The sequence below is a fragment of the Strigops habroptila genome, chromosome 5, assembly GCF_004027225.2.
Source record: "Strigops habroptila isolate Jane chromosome 5, bStrHab1.2.pri, whole genome shotgun sequence".
Taxonomy (NCBI): Eukaryota; Metazoa; Chordata; class Aves; order Psittaciformes; family Psittacidae; genus Strigops; species Strigops habroptila.
The window spans coordinates 34,203,134-34,220,359 of NC_044281.2; the positions used below are offsets into that span (position 1 = coordinate 34,203,134).

At 40.4% G+C, this 17,226-nt stretch overlaps 1 protein-coding gene across 3 annotated transcripts; it reads left to right on the plus strand.

Annotated features, from left to right (window-relative positions):
* Positions 1–4,295: 4,295 nt before the first annotated feature.
* Positions 4,296–13,368, plus strand: CDK1 (cyclin dependent kinase 1). Of its 3 annotated transcripts, none has more exons than XM_030488157.2 (8): positions 4,296–4,553; positions 5,774–5,824; positions 7,223–7,379; positions 8,510–8,633; positions 8,999–9,169; positions 9,735–9,898; positions 10,029–10,170; positions 13,022–13,368. In XM_030488157.2, exons 2-8 carry the CDS (start codon positions 5,788–5,790, stop codon positions 13,133–13,135), a joined length of 909 nt encoding a protein of 302 aa, XP_030344017.1. In that variant the 5' UTR covers positions 4,296–4,553; positions 5,774–5,787; the 3' UTR covers positions 13,136–13,368. The 3 variants fall into 3 exon arrangements, with proteins under 3 accessions (XP_030344017.1, XP_030344018.1, XP_032775860.1); XM_030488158.1 differs by lacking the exon at positions 4,296–4,553 and adding an exon at positions 4,671–4,934; XM_032919969.1 differs by lacking the exon at positions 4,296–4,553 and adding an exon at positions 5,512–5,632.
* Positions 13,369–17,226: the final 3,858 nt, after the last annotated feature.

Below are 17,226 nucleotides of genomic sequence, written 5' to 3' on the forward strand. Positions count from 1 at the left end.
AATGCGCTCACTGGGGTCCGTGCACATCCCTCTGCTCCCTGCAATAAGCTCCTGCGCACGGCGCTTTTGTGTCGCTCCTCTTCATGTGCTGCTGCAAATTTCACAGTAAAACTTCCTCTGATTTCAAATTCAGCCAAGGTTTCCTCCAGGAAAATAACCTGAATAACCCATGAATAACCACCACACTGACATTTGCTTCTATCTGCAACTTCATTATTTGAAACAAAGGGATGGTTCATGATATTTTCATTATTGTAATTCTATCAATGTTTGGGGTTTTTTTGGTAAAGTGGTTTAGTGCATTCCACACAATATGCTACAGAAAATGATACTTTAATATAATTGAAACCTAAATTAACGTACTTTCAATGCATTTAAAATATTTATATTCATACATTCAGGAAACAGTGACTGATTTTTGCTTAGCAAAAAAAAAAAGCATCCTTTTGCTTTATTTCCAATAGTTCTCAGGATTTTTTTGCTTCCTTGCATCCTGTCAACATGCTAACTCATGATAGGAACAGCAGAAGGGTTCTCTATGTTTCTTGATACTGGGAACTATCCTGCATAATAAGAATTTATGAGCTATACATTGAAGAGATATCATCCCTCTAATATTATCTTGCTTTCCTAAATGCTACTAACTCTCTCCGACTGTACTTTCGCATTGTCATATTAACGAATTAATATTTTGATTTTAATAAATAGTAAAAGAAGCCAATCAATGTTTGTATTTGTCTGCTTCTGAGTACAATGAACACAACCTATCTTAGATACCCTCATTGATATTCACGAGCCAGTTGACCTTTATTAATCACATCATTATGTAAAAGACAGAATACACTTTTTCTCTTCCATACAGTGATGTTGTTGCTGAGGAGAACATGATTAATATACAAAAGACAAGACGATATTGACTGTTGCAGCTGCCCTTTTCTCAGCATAGAAGGAGTTCAGAGTTTTACACTGGGTTCTTCGCCATGAATACAACTGTAATACTCTCATCCAAGCTAGGCATTGTAGGTCTGCTCCTATATGCCTTGCCCAAGTAGCACTGCACTTCAAGCAAGCATAAGTTTTGGATGTCGAAGAGGTTTTAATATATGTGCCCTTTGCCCATTTATATGAATAAAATGATAACTAATGATGTATTGTCAAGGTCATTTATCAAGATCATCCAGGTTCCTTTGCTGTTTCCCTTTGAGTTCTCCCTCGGTTTTGCTCTTGGATCCATGTTTTGCTGTAAAGGGGAGCAGCAGTCATAGGGATTCCCACATCCTTACATCTCTGTTCATCTGTTACTCAGTTGTCTGCAGGCTCACTGCTACTATTTTTAAAAGCAGAACGGTAAATCCCTTCAAACACAAAAGTCAATACAAATATAGTTGTATCACTCGTTTCAAGCAGTATCATTAGCTACTGCCATGTCTAAAGCAATGATCAACCTGAGATAAGCCCTATCTAGTCAGAAAGGAGACATGATTTATACCCTAAGGATAGGGAAACAACAGCAAGAGGGAGGAAAACACTAGGTAGACAGAACTGGCAGACTGATATTTGACAAATTAATGCTGTGATAGGTCTATTCTTATGTGTACTCTCCCTTAGAAGCAAGTTAGCTAGAGCTTACTGTTAAATAAAGAGGGACAGAGAAAGTGAGTGTGGAGAGTGTGGTCATGGAACACATAGCACTCTGTCAGTGTTCACAGAGTTATACTATGCACAATTGTGCTACAGAGGGACAGGGACAAGCTGAAATTGGTGTAAGCTGCCTTGGGTCAATACCCACTGTCATGGCCACTGAGCACTCTTAGCATGCACTAACAGAAAAGCAAGCTCTGCTGTTCTTAAAGGAAACCACTGCACACAATGGCATTCTCCATTGCTGTAGGGTGTTGGTACATGGCTGCTAGTCCACCCAACGTGGGGACCGTAGCAAAATAGTTTGCCTCAGCTGCTTACCCGTGATTAAGCCAGCACAATTTGTGCACGGAGGCAGAGTCACAAAAGCAGATGTGAAGGGAGGAGCAGTTATGCTGGTGTTTGGGTGCAATGGCAATCAGACAGACCTCAAAGCCATCCACCTCCTGTATTTTTTCTAAAGGTATCAGAAAAGGCTAAATGGCTCACCTCAGGCACTGGTCAAGAGGATTACTGCCTCGCACAGATCACAGCATTGTATGCTGCTGGCTCATGGAGCAGTCTGCTCACATGTAAAAGAGAAGTAAGGCTGCCAGACCCCTGCATAAGAGAGCTGTTCTCCTTCAGACAGCTTTCCTTCTAGTGCCTCCTGTTCTTCACCACTCTCATGAGGCAAAGGGGTACATGGAAAAAGATGTATTCGCAAAGAATTTGAAAATTCAGTGAGCACTCTGAGAATGAGCGGTAAGTGTCCAACAGAAATAACTGTATGAGCACAACTAAGAAATATTTGTGTATATTTAAAGAAAAACTGGTTAAAACCTGAAAAAAAAAAAAAGTCACTTTCAAGAAAATCCAGATCATTGTATTCAGTATTTTCAGACACAGTATATTTTATATATAAATATAATCTGTATATATTTTAACCTAACGTATTAGTTTATATTACTAAAAGTTCACGATACTCCAAATCGCTTCCCCCCCACCCCCCAAGTTAACTAAGGTTACCATATGTCTGGGATTTCCCAGACATGTTTTCTTTTTATCTGGAGGAAAAGGTAGACTTTGGCCACCTTCCTAAGGTCTCTGGATAAGGATTAGTCCAGCAGAGTCAGCAGCAGTAGCTCTGCTCCTGTGCTGGCTATAGAAATCAATTCGCTCAAAGCTGTAAAGTGTGCACAGCCTGAAGGTGCTGGTGGTCAGGCTTGAGGGACATCACACACACCTCGCTGCGTCAGCTCACATGCATTACTGAGCCTGGGCTGTCCTGGCTGTGTTGGACTTGATAGATACACAGGGAAGAGTTTCTCTGTGGCTGTGCAGGGCAGAGCATATCAGACTTTTTCCTATGAATTGCAGAAGATGTGAAGCTGTATTTCCATCTGGGATTTCCCAGAGATACAAAAGCCTTGTTCTGTGCAGGTAAATCCCCTGCAAGTGCTGGGAATACACGATTCAAGGTAAACAGAAACCTGTGAACACATGCACTGTATGCTGCAAAAATTCCCCAGGAGGGAGGGAAAAGTGGAGGACTTTTACCCCTGAAATGTATGTGTGTTAGGGGGGGAGGAGTTGGACGAGCTGCCTCTCGCTTTTGCCATTGGCTAGGGTAGAGAAGAAGGAAGTGCACCAGAAACAGTCCTGCCTGCTGTAATTGCCCTCCCCAAAAAATTGCTTTTAGGGAAGAAACTGTACGTTTCTGTATACAGCAGCCTGCCCCGCTTACGTTTAAGGGAAGCAGCAATGCTGTCCTTCAAAGATGTCGTAAACTAGTGCAATGAAGTAATTAAAAAATGCAGTTACTTCACCGGTGTGGAGTGGTGCTTGTATTGCACTCCTGCAGGGTCTGCAGGTTTCCACCGGAGTGTTGGCCCCAGGCTGTCAGTGCCAATGAGAAATGGATGCCAGAGTGGGTCAGCAGCATCACAGAACCCACAGTGAAACTATCCTATAGGGGGAAGACCTATAAAACTGTAAATACATCTGCTTTGCAAAGCTATTTAATACTGAAGTTTCAAAGTAGCACTTTTTTTGGCAATGTTTGGAATAATATTTTCCCAGGCCAATTTTTTTTTTTTTTTTTTTTTATATGTGTTGCATTACTACTTCCCCAGGTACTGATGGACCAAGGTTGAAGCTGCTAGAGGACTCCCTGGGCAAGGTCCACATGTTAGTTATGTCCCGACCCTTCTTTGGAAGCCATAATAGCATAGGGATTAATTAAAGATTCTTAATCTGGGAGCAGTGACACAAAACTTTAAGTTGTCTACAGACATATGTCTTCGCTTTTGGGGAGTTAAGTCACCCAATGACTTTTTATTACTGTGTGTACTTTAAAACCAGCTTCAAAAATCACAGTGGTACTTCACAGGTCAACATCCTTACAGTCAGAATTAACGACTTTATGCTTTGGCTGGCCATGGCATCCAGATCTAAAAGACTTGCTTGATTAGAAGGAGCAGCTGTCGTCACAAGCCTAGCTCGATCCAAATATGATTATATTCCCCATACCATGCAAACAGCCTAATATATTATTCGAGCAGCGACCAGTTCACCCACTGTCGCCGTCCCAGCACAACCTGCTGCGCCAACGCCCTCGTATTTCGCCACTTGGGCAAAAAGGCTTTAAACTACAGGGAACCACCCGCCCGCACAGACCGCGAACCAAGCGAACACTCGGCGCATCCTCAGCTTGCCGCGCCCGCCCGCATCATCGACGTAGAAACCGCCTTTAGGCCTCGCTTTGGCGCTGCAAGAGCGGTGCGCTCTGATTGGTAGCTTTGAATAATCTCGGCGCGGCACCATTGGCGGAGCGCGGCGGCGCGCGGCTAGTTCGAATGCGTCGTGCCCGCCCCTGAGCGAGCCTAGGGTCGTCCTTGCGGCGGGGAGCGGGCTCGGCGGCAGCTCCGCAGGTGAGGGGGAGTGGGGCGGCGGCGGCGGGGCGCTCCCCTCACTGAGGGGAACGTGACTGGGCTCCAGCCTAGGCAGGCGGGCACCGGTCCCATGAGGGCCTGGGGAGGCGCTTCTCTGCGGCCGTTGGTGTGCGCGGCCGCGTAACGGCTGGGGCGGTGGTGCTCTCAGGTTGGGTCGCGGGCTAAGCCCGGTGCTCTCCCCTTCCCCCGGCCCGGCGGTGGGGCGAGCGGCTGACAGCCTCGTGTGGGGTCGGCGCTTTCTCCGCTTCTGCTGTGCTTAGCCCTTGTTCCGACGGCTGGGCGGCGGCGAGGCCCCCACTCCGGAGTGGGGCCGTGTGCTGGGGCACGCTGCGGCCCCCGTCCCTTCCCGAGTGGGACAAGGTAGCCCTTGAGACCTGGGAAGGGAGGGAGGTGTGCAGGGCGGACGCTCCTCGAGCGGGTACTGAGGGCTTCTGCCTTCGCTGGGCTCGGCACCGGGCGCGGTTTTGAGGTGATAGGGCCTGTGACAATGGGGCAGGAGCTGGACCCCTATGGGAGCGTACTCCTGATCTCGCCTGCGCGGTAGCGGGCTAGGGGTGAGCGCTCGCTTCCCTCTCCCTCGCTTAGCGACTGCCTGATTCGGAAACCTCCTGTGGAGCTGTAGGTAACTACAGATTCGCTCGTTACCTCGTAACGCTTCTGAGCTTGGTAATAAAGCTCAGCTCTGCTGAATGAAAGCGGTCAGGAGCAGCACTGGAGGTGTGAAGTGCCAGTCCCCCGCGGTGCTAATGCCTCATACGATCTGGTGCCTGTCAGCGTAGTTTAGGTTTGTAGCTCTGTCCTGTGTACTTGTCAAATAACATGGGACTGGTGTTCCTTTATGTTGCTAACATCAAACCCTGTGATTTTTAGATAGTAGGACTCCTGCTAATAGGTAACTATGTAAAATTTACGAATTAGATATGTTTTTTCAGTTGTTTGGAAGAGCTTTTTGCACAAAAGCATCTTTCTCCTCTGAGTTGGTGCCCACTCATACTTCGGGATGTAGTTTTTCTGGTTGGAACCCTGAATAAAAACTTTTGTGTTTGTTGAAGCGAACGGTAAGTCTTCCATGTTAGATTCTAATTATGTAAGATAAAAGTAGCTTCTAAAGACCTGGCACAATTTCAGTGACTTGGCTGTGTTTAGGACAGCAACCATTCATGCTCATGGGGTTCTCCTTGTTTTCCTGTTCATTTCAGGGATAACCACAACAATGGATGATTACACAAAAATAGAGAAGATTGGGGAAGGTAAGTATACAGAATGGAGCCTGGTAATGCTCTACAGTTTGAGTTACCAAGTGCCACAGAAGTTCTGTGCACTGGCGATTAGAGAAACAATTGATATTCAACTAACTGGAAAAATAAGCTTGTGATTTACTGCAGTAATTATCTCTCTGTGTAAAAACTTTCAGACTGCCTTTCTTCTGAGAATGACATGGTCTATTTGAAACAACCAATCAGTGTTGAGAGGTGTCTGCCTTTATAGTGATGGCTAATGGTGTAATTTTCCTCCAAGAGAGGGAAAAAAATATGTCCTGAGGCCTGAAACCAGCTTTTCAGCTTAGGAAGCTCCTCCATTCCTCTGTGTATAACCTTGCTTATTTTGCTTGGAGCTGCTGGTAGGGAGTAGTGGTTTGTAGATTGGGTGCTCTGATTACATCTGGTCACTGTGCTTGTCAAGAGACAGAGCAGATTGTAAACCTCTGTAGAAGTGAATTTTAACAATTCATTTACTATATGGCACTAAGAAGATTGCTTCAATGCAGGAGTTAGTCACAAACCCCCTTTCACCAGAAATCGAGCCTTTGTTAAATGTTGAAGTCTGTGTTTTAAAATGCTTTAGCTTTACGTAGACTGGAGAATTTGTAGAATGCTACTCTGAGAAGGTACTCTCTAAGGTAATAGCAAAATGTATGGGCTTAGATCTAAAACAAAGCTTTGTAATTAAAGCCTTGTGCAAGAATCTTTCTTCCTGAAAGAAACTGGATTGATTGAGTTTAATCTCAAGGATAAATGCTTCAAGAAAGGTGAAAAGAGAATGCTTAAGCTGTCTTGGTTTGTTAAGAGTTCTATTCCTGTGAACACTGATTACTAAAATAGATTATTGATTTGGAATTTACTACTGGTTCCAATTTTAGCTTCTGCTTAGACCTACAGCACTATCTTCTCTCCTGCACTGAAGATTGTGGTAGAGGTATTTCTACAGATTTGACTAATGGACAGTTAGATCTCTGATTGCAGAGGGAGCACTAAGTTTTTTGTAACTAAACCTTTACCATTTTCATATGATGTATTGATGGCAAAATCATAACTCCTTGGGGATGAAGAGGTATAGTGATCTTGCCTGAAAGTTAATCAACTTGAAACTCAAATAGTATCTGATTTCTACAACTGCATCTCCCAAATATTCAAGCTTCACACTCAGACTACTAAGTACCCTGTCCTAACAATGATACTGTTCACGGATGGCACGCTTAAACAAAACTATTGTATAGTTCAACTACCAGAACTAAGTGGTAGTTCATAATCAAGCCAGAGACTTAAATTGCAAGGACTCTTGCCTATGCTAGCAATTCTTATTTGCAATGACTTATCTGTACCTGAAGCTGGTATGTCCTATACGCGTTTCACTGTCTTTTTGTTCAGGTACCTATGGTGTTGTGTATAAAGGTCGGCACAAAACCACAGGCCAAGTGGTTGCAATGAAGAAAATACGTCTAGAAAGTGAGGAGGAAGGTGTTCCAAGTACTGCTATCCGAGAAATTTCTTTATTAAAAGAGCTGCATCATCCCAATATAGTCTGGTATGCATATACTGGTATTTAGCTAAAGTCTTTGAAGAGCACTAGGTCCCTTTACATAAGAAATCATTTTTCTACAATTTAGTGAGGTGAGAGCTACTCTGTTTAATACAGTGTCTGCTTTGCAGCAAATTGCTATAGTCCCAAATCCCATGTTTATGGCAGTTTTCTAATTAAGAGTTCCTCATGCTGCCACTTCATATTCTAGGAATTTAAAAGTTTTTGTTGATTTTTTGTAATTTATGTAGATTATCTTGAGTGGTTACTGTCAGAGAGGAGACAGCATACCTCATGAAAACTGGTTGAAGCTGTTACTTTAGTCTCCGAGTTTTATTTGCCACCTTGGAATAGACCATTTGACTTTAGTGTTCTTACTTGAGCCTCTGTCATCAACCACTTCTCTGCTGTTTTGTTGCAGAGATTTAAATGTTGCATTACAATGCTGTCATAGCTGGCACATCTGAGCTACTAGTGAAACTTCCATCAGTGACTACTTGACATGTAAAATTGGTTGCAGCTATTGTCTTCCCTGCAAAATATTTACTTGCTCTTTAGTGCTGCAAATTACTTTGTCTAATGTTCTTTAAAACTAACCACCTTCCAGACACGTAGTGTCTCAATGTATGTATGCTTGTGTTTAGGATCCATTATAATCTATTAAGGATGAAGGAAATACTTAAACCTGTGTAAATCCTGCTGTGCCTACTAGATTCCTATTATAATATTTCCTTAAGCCCTCCTAGTAATTCAGGCTCTGCTGTAATAGGTCAGCTTCAAACAGAGGGTCAACACCAACACTCAGTCCTTTTTTCTTTTTTTTAAAGGCAACAATGTGTTGGTTTTTTTTTTTTTTTTTTTCTTTCTCAGACTTCCTGTGTCTTACACTAGGCATGATGGAACAGAAGTTTAAGAGGAAGCATTTAGGTTTTCATCTGTATGATACTATTTCAGATATACTTGGTTTTCCAGATGACAGTATAACTCACTAAGTCTGTTAATCTTTGAAGATTGAAAACTTTTTAACACTTTCATAATAGGAACCTGGAATTGTCAGCTTATACCCCTGTTGAGAGGGGAATCGTAACTGAGTCCATGCATTTTGCAATGGAGTTGATCGTATACTCAATTTTTAGTCTTCAGGATGTTCTTATGCAGGATTCAAGACTGTACCTCGTCTTTGAATTTCTTTCCATGGATCTCAAGAAATACTTGGATACTATTCCATCGGGCCAATATTTGGATCGTTCACGTGTTAAGGTAATGAAGACAATTTCTTAATAGAAGAGAAATTAATCTAATGATGACCTACAAAGCTATAAGCAGCTCTTAGTTTCAGTAAAATTAACTCCTTGACGTGAAATGAAAGGTTAAAGAGGCAGTTGCAGATAGTAAGATGAATGTGAGTTTTGCTTTCAAATGCCACTTCAAATTCATTTAATTACTGAAATTAAACTGCTTTGAACTAAGCTTAAGTGAAGAATTAATTTGTGTGGCTTATCTGCAATGCTTTGAATCTCCATTTCCTACCACTATGTGTAGGGACAATGTAAGAGAACAGCTTTATGTTGCAGAACATTACCTTGTACTAAAGGTTACTTCTTTTTCTCTTTCATCCTTTCCAGAGTTACTTGTATCAAATCTTGCAAGGTATTGTCTTCTGCCATTCAAGAAGAGTTCTGCACAGAGACTTAAAACCTCAGAATCTCTTAATAGATGACAAAGGAGTGATTAAACTGGCAGACTTTGGATTGGCTCGAGCCTTTGGAATTCCAGTGCGGGTATACACTCATGAAGTGAGTTGGAACATCGTCTTGGTGATTTGGACAATGCTTACTAGCTTCCTGATAACTGAATATGAAACAATTGAAAAAGAATCATGGAGTTCCTGAAGTTGTAAACTAACAGTATCAAAAAGTTGTATTTCAGTTTTGTTTTATTCCATGGCTTTCCACATCCCTGGCTGTGGTTCTACTCTAAGGTTCCAAACATTATTACGAATCCCACTGTTACCTTGACAGTGAATCAGATGGCCCAGAACTTGTTGCTGTCTCGTAAGGGCATATTTACTTCACAGAGTACTCAAATCTGAGAGTTTTAGTGGCTAGGTGCAAAAGCTTTCCTGCTCTTTGAGAAGGTAGTGTATGAAACTGCTTCACCTTCAGCGGAAACTACTGCAATGGAGTTTATGATGTTTGTCTATAAATGAAGTTTGAAACCAGTGTTTTCACTAGAATGCCTAGCACCAGTTATTACTTTAACCAAAAAACTTTGATTGCTGCTTAATGATGAATGAGCCATTGTGTGTGCAATTAGATGGCCTGTTTCTATAAACTTATAAAAAATTTCCTTGTTCAATAGGTAGTGACACTGTGGTACAGGTCTCCAGAAGTGTTGCTGGGATCTGCTCGTTACTCTACTCCTGTAGATATATGGAGCATAGGTACCATCTTTGCTGAGCTAGCAACTAAAAAGCCTCTTTTCCATGGGGACTCTGAGATAGACCAACTCTTCAGAATCTTCAGGTATGTCAGGCTGAACCTTTCCTTGCGACTTGTGCAGCATTGCACAACTGTGCTCTGTTTTTACTAAAACCGTAGTAGTGCATACAGATTTCAGACTAAATTGTTAAATATGTTGCTTATGCTGATATAGAGCTTTAGGGACCCCCAATAATGAGGTATGGCCTGAAGTGGAATCCCTGCAAGACTATAAAAACACATTCCCAAAATGGAAACCTGGCAGCCTTGGAACACATGTCAAAAACTTAGATGAAGATGGACTTGATCTGCTGTCTGTAAGTAGTCTTTCTTAAACTGCTCATCAAGAAACTGAACAGATCTAAAATAAGTTTACTAATTAGCTTTTTCTAAAATAAAGATACAGAGATCTTCAAACTGTCTTCACTAGTATCGGCTGTCATTCTCGTAGAACTGATGGTTTGACATTCACTCACTACTTTCATAAATAATAAATGACTAGACTACTAGTCTCATTAAGCAATTATGCCTCAGCTTTTTTTCTTACGCTAGTAAGCCAGGTACAACTTGAAAGTGAGGACGAGCTTTTACAAACAGGCTTAAGTGAAGGCTCCTGCCCACAAACTGTAGCTGTCACCTTCCTGGTGCCAGCACTAATTACCATATGGCATGGGGATTAATCTTGCCTTTAAATTAAGTTAAAAGATTTTTGGCTGTGGTAAACTGACTTTTAATTGGTATATTTTGTGTCTAGTGTGAGTTTACTTTAGTTCTGTGGTCGTGCAGTTGAACTGTCCCACTAAGCTTTGACTTGGCAAGCTCTTTATCAGGCTTTTCCATTTAGTGCTGTCCCAGCTCATGTGCTGCTGGTGTGGGCTGATTTAGATCACATCCTAGGTGTGATCTTAGATCACATCCTAGGTGCACCTAAGTATAAGAATGTACTTTGACTTATCCTTTGGCTCTCCTAAAGCTGCATTTATGCAGTGCAGATTTGCATATGAGGGTGTGGAGTGGGTGCTCTACAAGTCTTAAGGTAAGCTGAAACTTCAGAAGCATCTTGGTACAAGGGGAATCTTGTACAGCAGTTACCTGTGTAGTTGGCTAGTGTTTTTAAGCAGTCAAAGTAGTTTATTGCCATGTCTGTGGCAAAATACTTTGAATGAAGTGGTACCCGAGAAGCTCAAATGACTGCAATTTCTCACAAGTTTTCTTCGTGAGAACTGAGCCACAGTTCAGATTGACAACCTGAATATTTGTTAAACATAGTCATCCTGGATAGCTCTCTGAACCTTGTAGCAGTATGAATTTACAGAGATAACTGATTTAAGCTGGGAATAATTCCTCTGAGTCCACTGATGACAACATTATTAAATCACTTTGAAGTAGAATTGTCACTGATTTTATTTACAAACTAAAATCAAGTGAACAGGCAAGTGAATCGTTGATATAGTCACGTAACTGGCTAAGTACTCATCTGAGCTTAGGTATGGCTTCATTGTGTAAAACCAATGTTTTGGGATGCTGCTGCTAAAGGGAAAAAAAATATTAGTTCTGTAAATGGTGTTAACATATTACTAATCTCAAAGCATATTAAATTCTGTAAAATTTTATATAGTTTTACCTTAATGTTGAAATTTAAGCTTCCTGTTAATGCCTGGTGACAGGGGTATGGCTGAATTCTTAGGCGTCTGGAATCCATTTAAGCTTCCCATAGCACTTGTAAGACTGAACAAGTAATAGAACTTTAAAGGCAACAAAACTGAATATTTTGTTCTGTAACACAAGCACAGCATTTCAAAGCACTTAATGTTTGCCATCAAAAGCTTTGGTCTGTCAGACACTAAGTTCCAGGAAAAATTTTTCCAGACTGCTCAGACAAGAAATGGTCATTTAATCTGTCCACTGAAGTACTGTAGTCTCTATGTGCGGCATCCCTTTTCAGAGAAATTTGCCCCTTTTTGTCTGACTTCAATTTTAAGAGAACTTTTGATATCAGTGTTAGCTATAGGATACTGTTGTTCTGGGGTATAGCTAATGGGAACTTGTCTTTAGGTAAAATTGGACATGCAAGGTTAAATTTACAGAGAGTGTTGCATTTGGCAGGAGTTCAGAGAATATAAATGCAAATTCAGTGATTTAAATCAATTTGGAAGACTCCCTGTAAGATGAAGTCTAAAGATAACTGTCAGGACTGGTAGGGTAATAACCTACTGGGCAGGGTAATACAGGTTAAGCTTTTTTTTTTTCATTTCTGTAAGAAGTTTGTTGCGGGCATGGGAAAGAAGCAGATGGTAGAATCTTGATTATGTGAATTTGAAGTATATTTTCTCCTTTAGTACGGAGAAATAAAAGCAAAACCACTTTGCGGAGACAGTTTTAGCTGTAGTACAAAACTGCTAAACATTTCATTCCTATATTCTTTTGGCTCCCTGTTGTGTGATATAAAATGTAGGGTTGGATTTTGGTTTGTTTTTTTTTTTTTTGTGGTTTTTTTAGTTTTTTAACTGCTAGAAAAACAAATCTCTAGCCTTTTTTTTTCTTTTAACTTTTAAGTTCCAGTGTGCTATTCTAGTGACTACAGCATCCCCTTTATTTGCTCTAATCATCTAAATCTGAACTTTATTATTGAAGTCTTCAGCTGAAGTAACTTATTGCAAAGAAACTGAAGGTTTTAAAATGCTGGGTTACTTCAGTTCTACCTGCTCATAATACTTTCCTCTTTGGATTCTGAAACAGTGATCACTCTCATATTTTAACTGTAAACTGCTGCACCAAGCTGAGTAGAAGCAATTTGGCACTGGTTTCTTCAGTGTCAGTTTAACAAAACAAGCAAAAGACCACTTGTGTTTGTAGGCATTTTGGGCTTTAACTGCCTGAAGCTTATTTATTTCCCTTAGTTGAGAAGCTGAGACTAATTATTGCCACTGACACATGCATGAACTTGGTTATTGAACAGGAGAAGAAGTATTTCTTTAGTTTCTGAGATGTTATGCCCTACTACTGATAGGTAGAAATAACCTCTCCATCTATGAAAAATCACGGAACATAGGAGAAAACTTTGTCTTTATGGTTACTTGATTATTACTATGGTGAAATAGCTACCTGTTTAACATGATTTTAATTACCACTTCATGAGGGAGTAAATGTGTTTCTTTTCTCTTCCAGAAAATGTTAATTTATGATCCTGCAAAAAGAATTTCTGGCAAAATGGCCTTGAACCATCCTTATTTCGATGACTTGGACAAATCCACTCTTCCTGCTAATCTGATTAAGAAATAATAGGCCTTTGGACTAAATCAACCACCACAGTGAAATAATTGTGATTACTTTTACTATTAAGTCTGTCTAACTTTTATGTTTGTCTAAAACTGGCTGTGTTTTTAGTTTGTTTTCGTTTAAATGTTATCTACATGTAAATATTTACCTATTAGTGCTGAGTTCAAATGCAATGCAAATATTGCTGCCATGAATGCAGTGAACTTCCTATAAATAAAGCTTTAAATATAGTGAAAGACTGAACTCATTTCCAGACTATGGCTGACCTAAACTACTAAATTGCTGCTCTTGATATGATAGGAAGATACAATAGGAAATTCCCCTGAAGTTTGAGTTGTTCCGGTATAGTGTCAGTTAAGATTTTACTTAAGCATGGCGATCAGTTTCCCAAAGGATATATAAATCGAGGTATTTTGAACTGAAGAACTGCAGCTTACTAAAGCCAAGTAGATGTCCCAGTTTTAAGCCTTGAGTTCTTGAAGGTATTTAGAAATAAGCATTTGGAAAAATCCTTGCTCTGTTTGCTTTTCTGTTATTACCTTAAAGGCCCAAGAATTTAACTAGATGTTAGCATGTCATCTTGTGAATTGGCATAGTTCCAGTTCTTGGACCAGTCAAGATATTCTAACTTAAATTTTACATGGACAGCCTATATAACAGTATGTAACTGCTTAACAGGCCTCCTCCCAGTTGCTGATAGTAATGAAGATCTGTGATTCTTGCTAAATGTAAAGCACCCTGGATTATGCTTGAATTTGAATACTAGTCTCTCATCATACAGGAATAGTCAAGTAAATGTTGACTTAACATGACTGCTAGGAATTGTAATCATAGACTGAGATGCCAGATGTCTAGAGACTCTCCTATGATTAATGCAGGAGCTTTCTAAAGCTCCCCAGCATTTCTCTTTACAGGTAAGAGTATTGTTAAAAGTCGAAACGAAATTCAAAAGCATGTATTAATAATTCATGGCATGTTTGATTTCCAGTTGCTACCTCTATTCTTGGCTTTCAAATATGTCAATAGCGGCAGGGTTCAAACTCTGTTGTGTTACTGGATCTAAGTACTACGATGCTCCTTTACTTCCTGGTTAGAGGTCAAAGCTTGCAGCAAAGCATAGAATAGTAATGGAAGTATTTTAAGTTTCTAAATCAGGCACATGAAAGAAAATGAACTTTTCACAAATGGTGAGGTAAGAGCCCTGTCCTACAGTTGCTGAGGAGTAAGACTTTGAAACAAAAGAAAACAATGGAGATGACATCTTGTCCTCCAGCTGCTTATTGACAAGTAGCTGAAAGTATTAATGTCAGACCTAGCTTTTGTAAACAAGTAACATTTTTAGATGTAAATACCACTTGGATTGTTAGCATTGTTCTCTGTAGAGTGGTTCTTAATCTCTAGAAGTATCTGGATACTGTCAGCTTAATGTAATCACTTAGCAGCTGAGAGCCAGGGAGGAGAGGTTTTTCTTTAAAATTGCTTATTCAGAAAGTTACTACTTAATTGAAGGCAGAGGGAAAGAAGATTGCTATGGCTGGCTCCTTTATTAACAGCAGTGATAGGATGCAATTTCAAGACAAATTAAACTAGGAATCTAATTTATCTGCTTATGAATGTAGTAACTTGACATGAACCTTACAGCTCAAGGGATAATATTGCTGGTGTTAGCTGGCTTACCTTGGTGTAGAAAAAAGGGGAACCTGCTAGCAAGTACTCTAAAAATCGGATGTTAATCCAGTCAAGCAAATACTAGGGGCTTATTTGGTTTGTCTCTTCATAGTGGGCAAACTTCAGTTCGTTGTGTGGGAAGACTACTTCAGCTAGGCAAACTCAGATTTTTGCAGCTTGCAATACAGGCAAAGCCCTATTTTTGTCACAGAAGTACTAGTGTCTGTTTCATGTGATAACAGTGAACGCAGCCTGTCTTAACTTAAAAATTTCAGTACTAAAATTTCTAAGGAAAGCTGCCTAAACAATAATTTACTGCAAGTCTGTAATCTATCTTGCTTACCCAGGCACTCTTATGGCTGGTGGTGTAACAGCTAGCATTGTAGTTCTGAATGAACTATTATAGCACTTGTACTAAAGAGAACAGAGAAAGGAACAGAACACAGCCCATTTGTGTCTGAGGCTAGATGAGGTGGTGAATATCATACCCAAACACATGACTCATTTCAATAGCTCCATTTTGAAGTACAGTACCAGGTTATTAATGATGCAAATAACTTACCTTAAGGAAAGATATATATCCTCTATACTTTTAACTGCCCTGCTGTCTAGATCTAGTATGTGGAAGCTCAAGTTGAGCATCTTTGTGATGCTCAAGTTTTGGCCATCTGAAACCCCGTTTTGTACTGGCAAAAACATGAGGTCCCTTGTACTTCTGGGATTTACCCTAGTGCATAATAATTGGCAGCTCTACTTATTGATAGTGCTTTGATTGTGTATTGAGAGTTGAGTCGCTATAGCACATTTGTCCTTCAGTTGAGGACAGTGTAGTGCTTGGGTTTGCTGGTTCCTAATTTTTTATTAGGATGTTTAGACAATTGAATTGTACCAGAGCAACAGTTGGATATGGGCCCACCAGGTGATAGCCAGCAGATTTTTCATAGCTGCAGATGGAGAATGATTAGCTGTAAATAGAAAACACTGTAACTTTTCTGAAGTGACTAGAAGTCCATGTATTAAGGGTTTTCCCTCCCACTATAGTGCTATAGATTTAATACTAAGTTACTTAGTAACTTAATTACTAAGTGCCCACTTAACTGTTATTACTAGTAAATAAGTTTAAAGTAACCTTTACGGACTTCTGTAGTGATAGTGAGCATCTGTAAAAGCTCCACAAGTTTGCAGTAGCTTTCTTCTGAATGCTGGAAGAACTGGGGTTAGAATTACTTTATTTAAAACAGTCTGCTCTTGGTTAAAGTTCCATAATGTTGTACCAGTATTACCTCTGGTGCTATATCTGCCACTCAGTAATGCGTGTTCTACTGCAGCACAGGCACACCCTAGCAGGGAATGATAAACTTACTGTTTTACTTAACTTGCTTTTCTTCTATGCCGTTAAAAAGTAGTGCAGATGAGAGTTTGGTGTATTCGAGAATAAGATTTTTACAAAGGATGAAATCAGGGTTTCAGTGTTTCTTTTTAAAGTTTCCAAGTGCTAGCAAGCTTTGTTCTTTTCAAAATAGCCAACCACCTACTAGATACTTGTAGACTGAGCTCAGCTGCTTTTATTTTACTCAGACATAATTTGTTTTACTTAGAACATGGTATTACCATCTGCTGCTTTTAAAATAGATGGTTCTTAAAAATAGAGATTTTCACAGGGAAAAAAGAAAAGAACAAACTTTACTTTTTAAGCCCTTGAATGAGGTAAATACTGTAGCATCTTGTGTAAAAAGAAACCTGTACCTCTTCATGTGCTTGTGCAGATGTTGGGGTCAGACGTGGTCCTTCCTAGGCCAGTATTTCTAGCAATGCCTTTGTGCACCTGTACTGCAGGGGATCGACTTCTGCTCCAACCAGACTTGTTCCTAAAGCAGTGCCTGTTTACAGCCTGGTCTGACATGACTGTTCTGAGCCTGGTCAGCAAGTTCCAGCTGCTCTGTTGGCTCTATTAGGCCATCTGGTAATATTTGGTTTAAAGGAGAGAAACAAAACAACCCCCACCCACAATTTACCTACCTACCTACCCAGCTCTGAAAGCGTAAGGCCGAGCATGGTAACTCATAATCCCTATCCACATCCCTCACTAGGTGGATTACACCTTTGATAACATCAGCCTCAGGTGCTGTCTGTCATAATCCAGGTTAGAACTAGGTGTAATTTGTCAGTACTAGGCAAGAGTTGTTATCAATTTGAGCTGCTAAAGAAAAACTTCAGCGCTTAATGCAACTGCAGTTACTAGAACCAGAAGAGTGTATTTACTGCAACTGGTGAAACAGTCCACTGGAACACGACACAGTTTTCCAGGAAATGAGAATGTGACCTGCCACTTTACACTGCCTGCAGTTAGTGATGGAAGGAATAAGATTATGATGTGTGTGACAAAAGGAATGTGGTTAATGATTAAAAAAAAATCTTTTTAAATG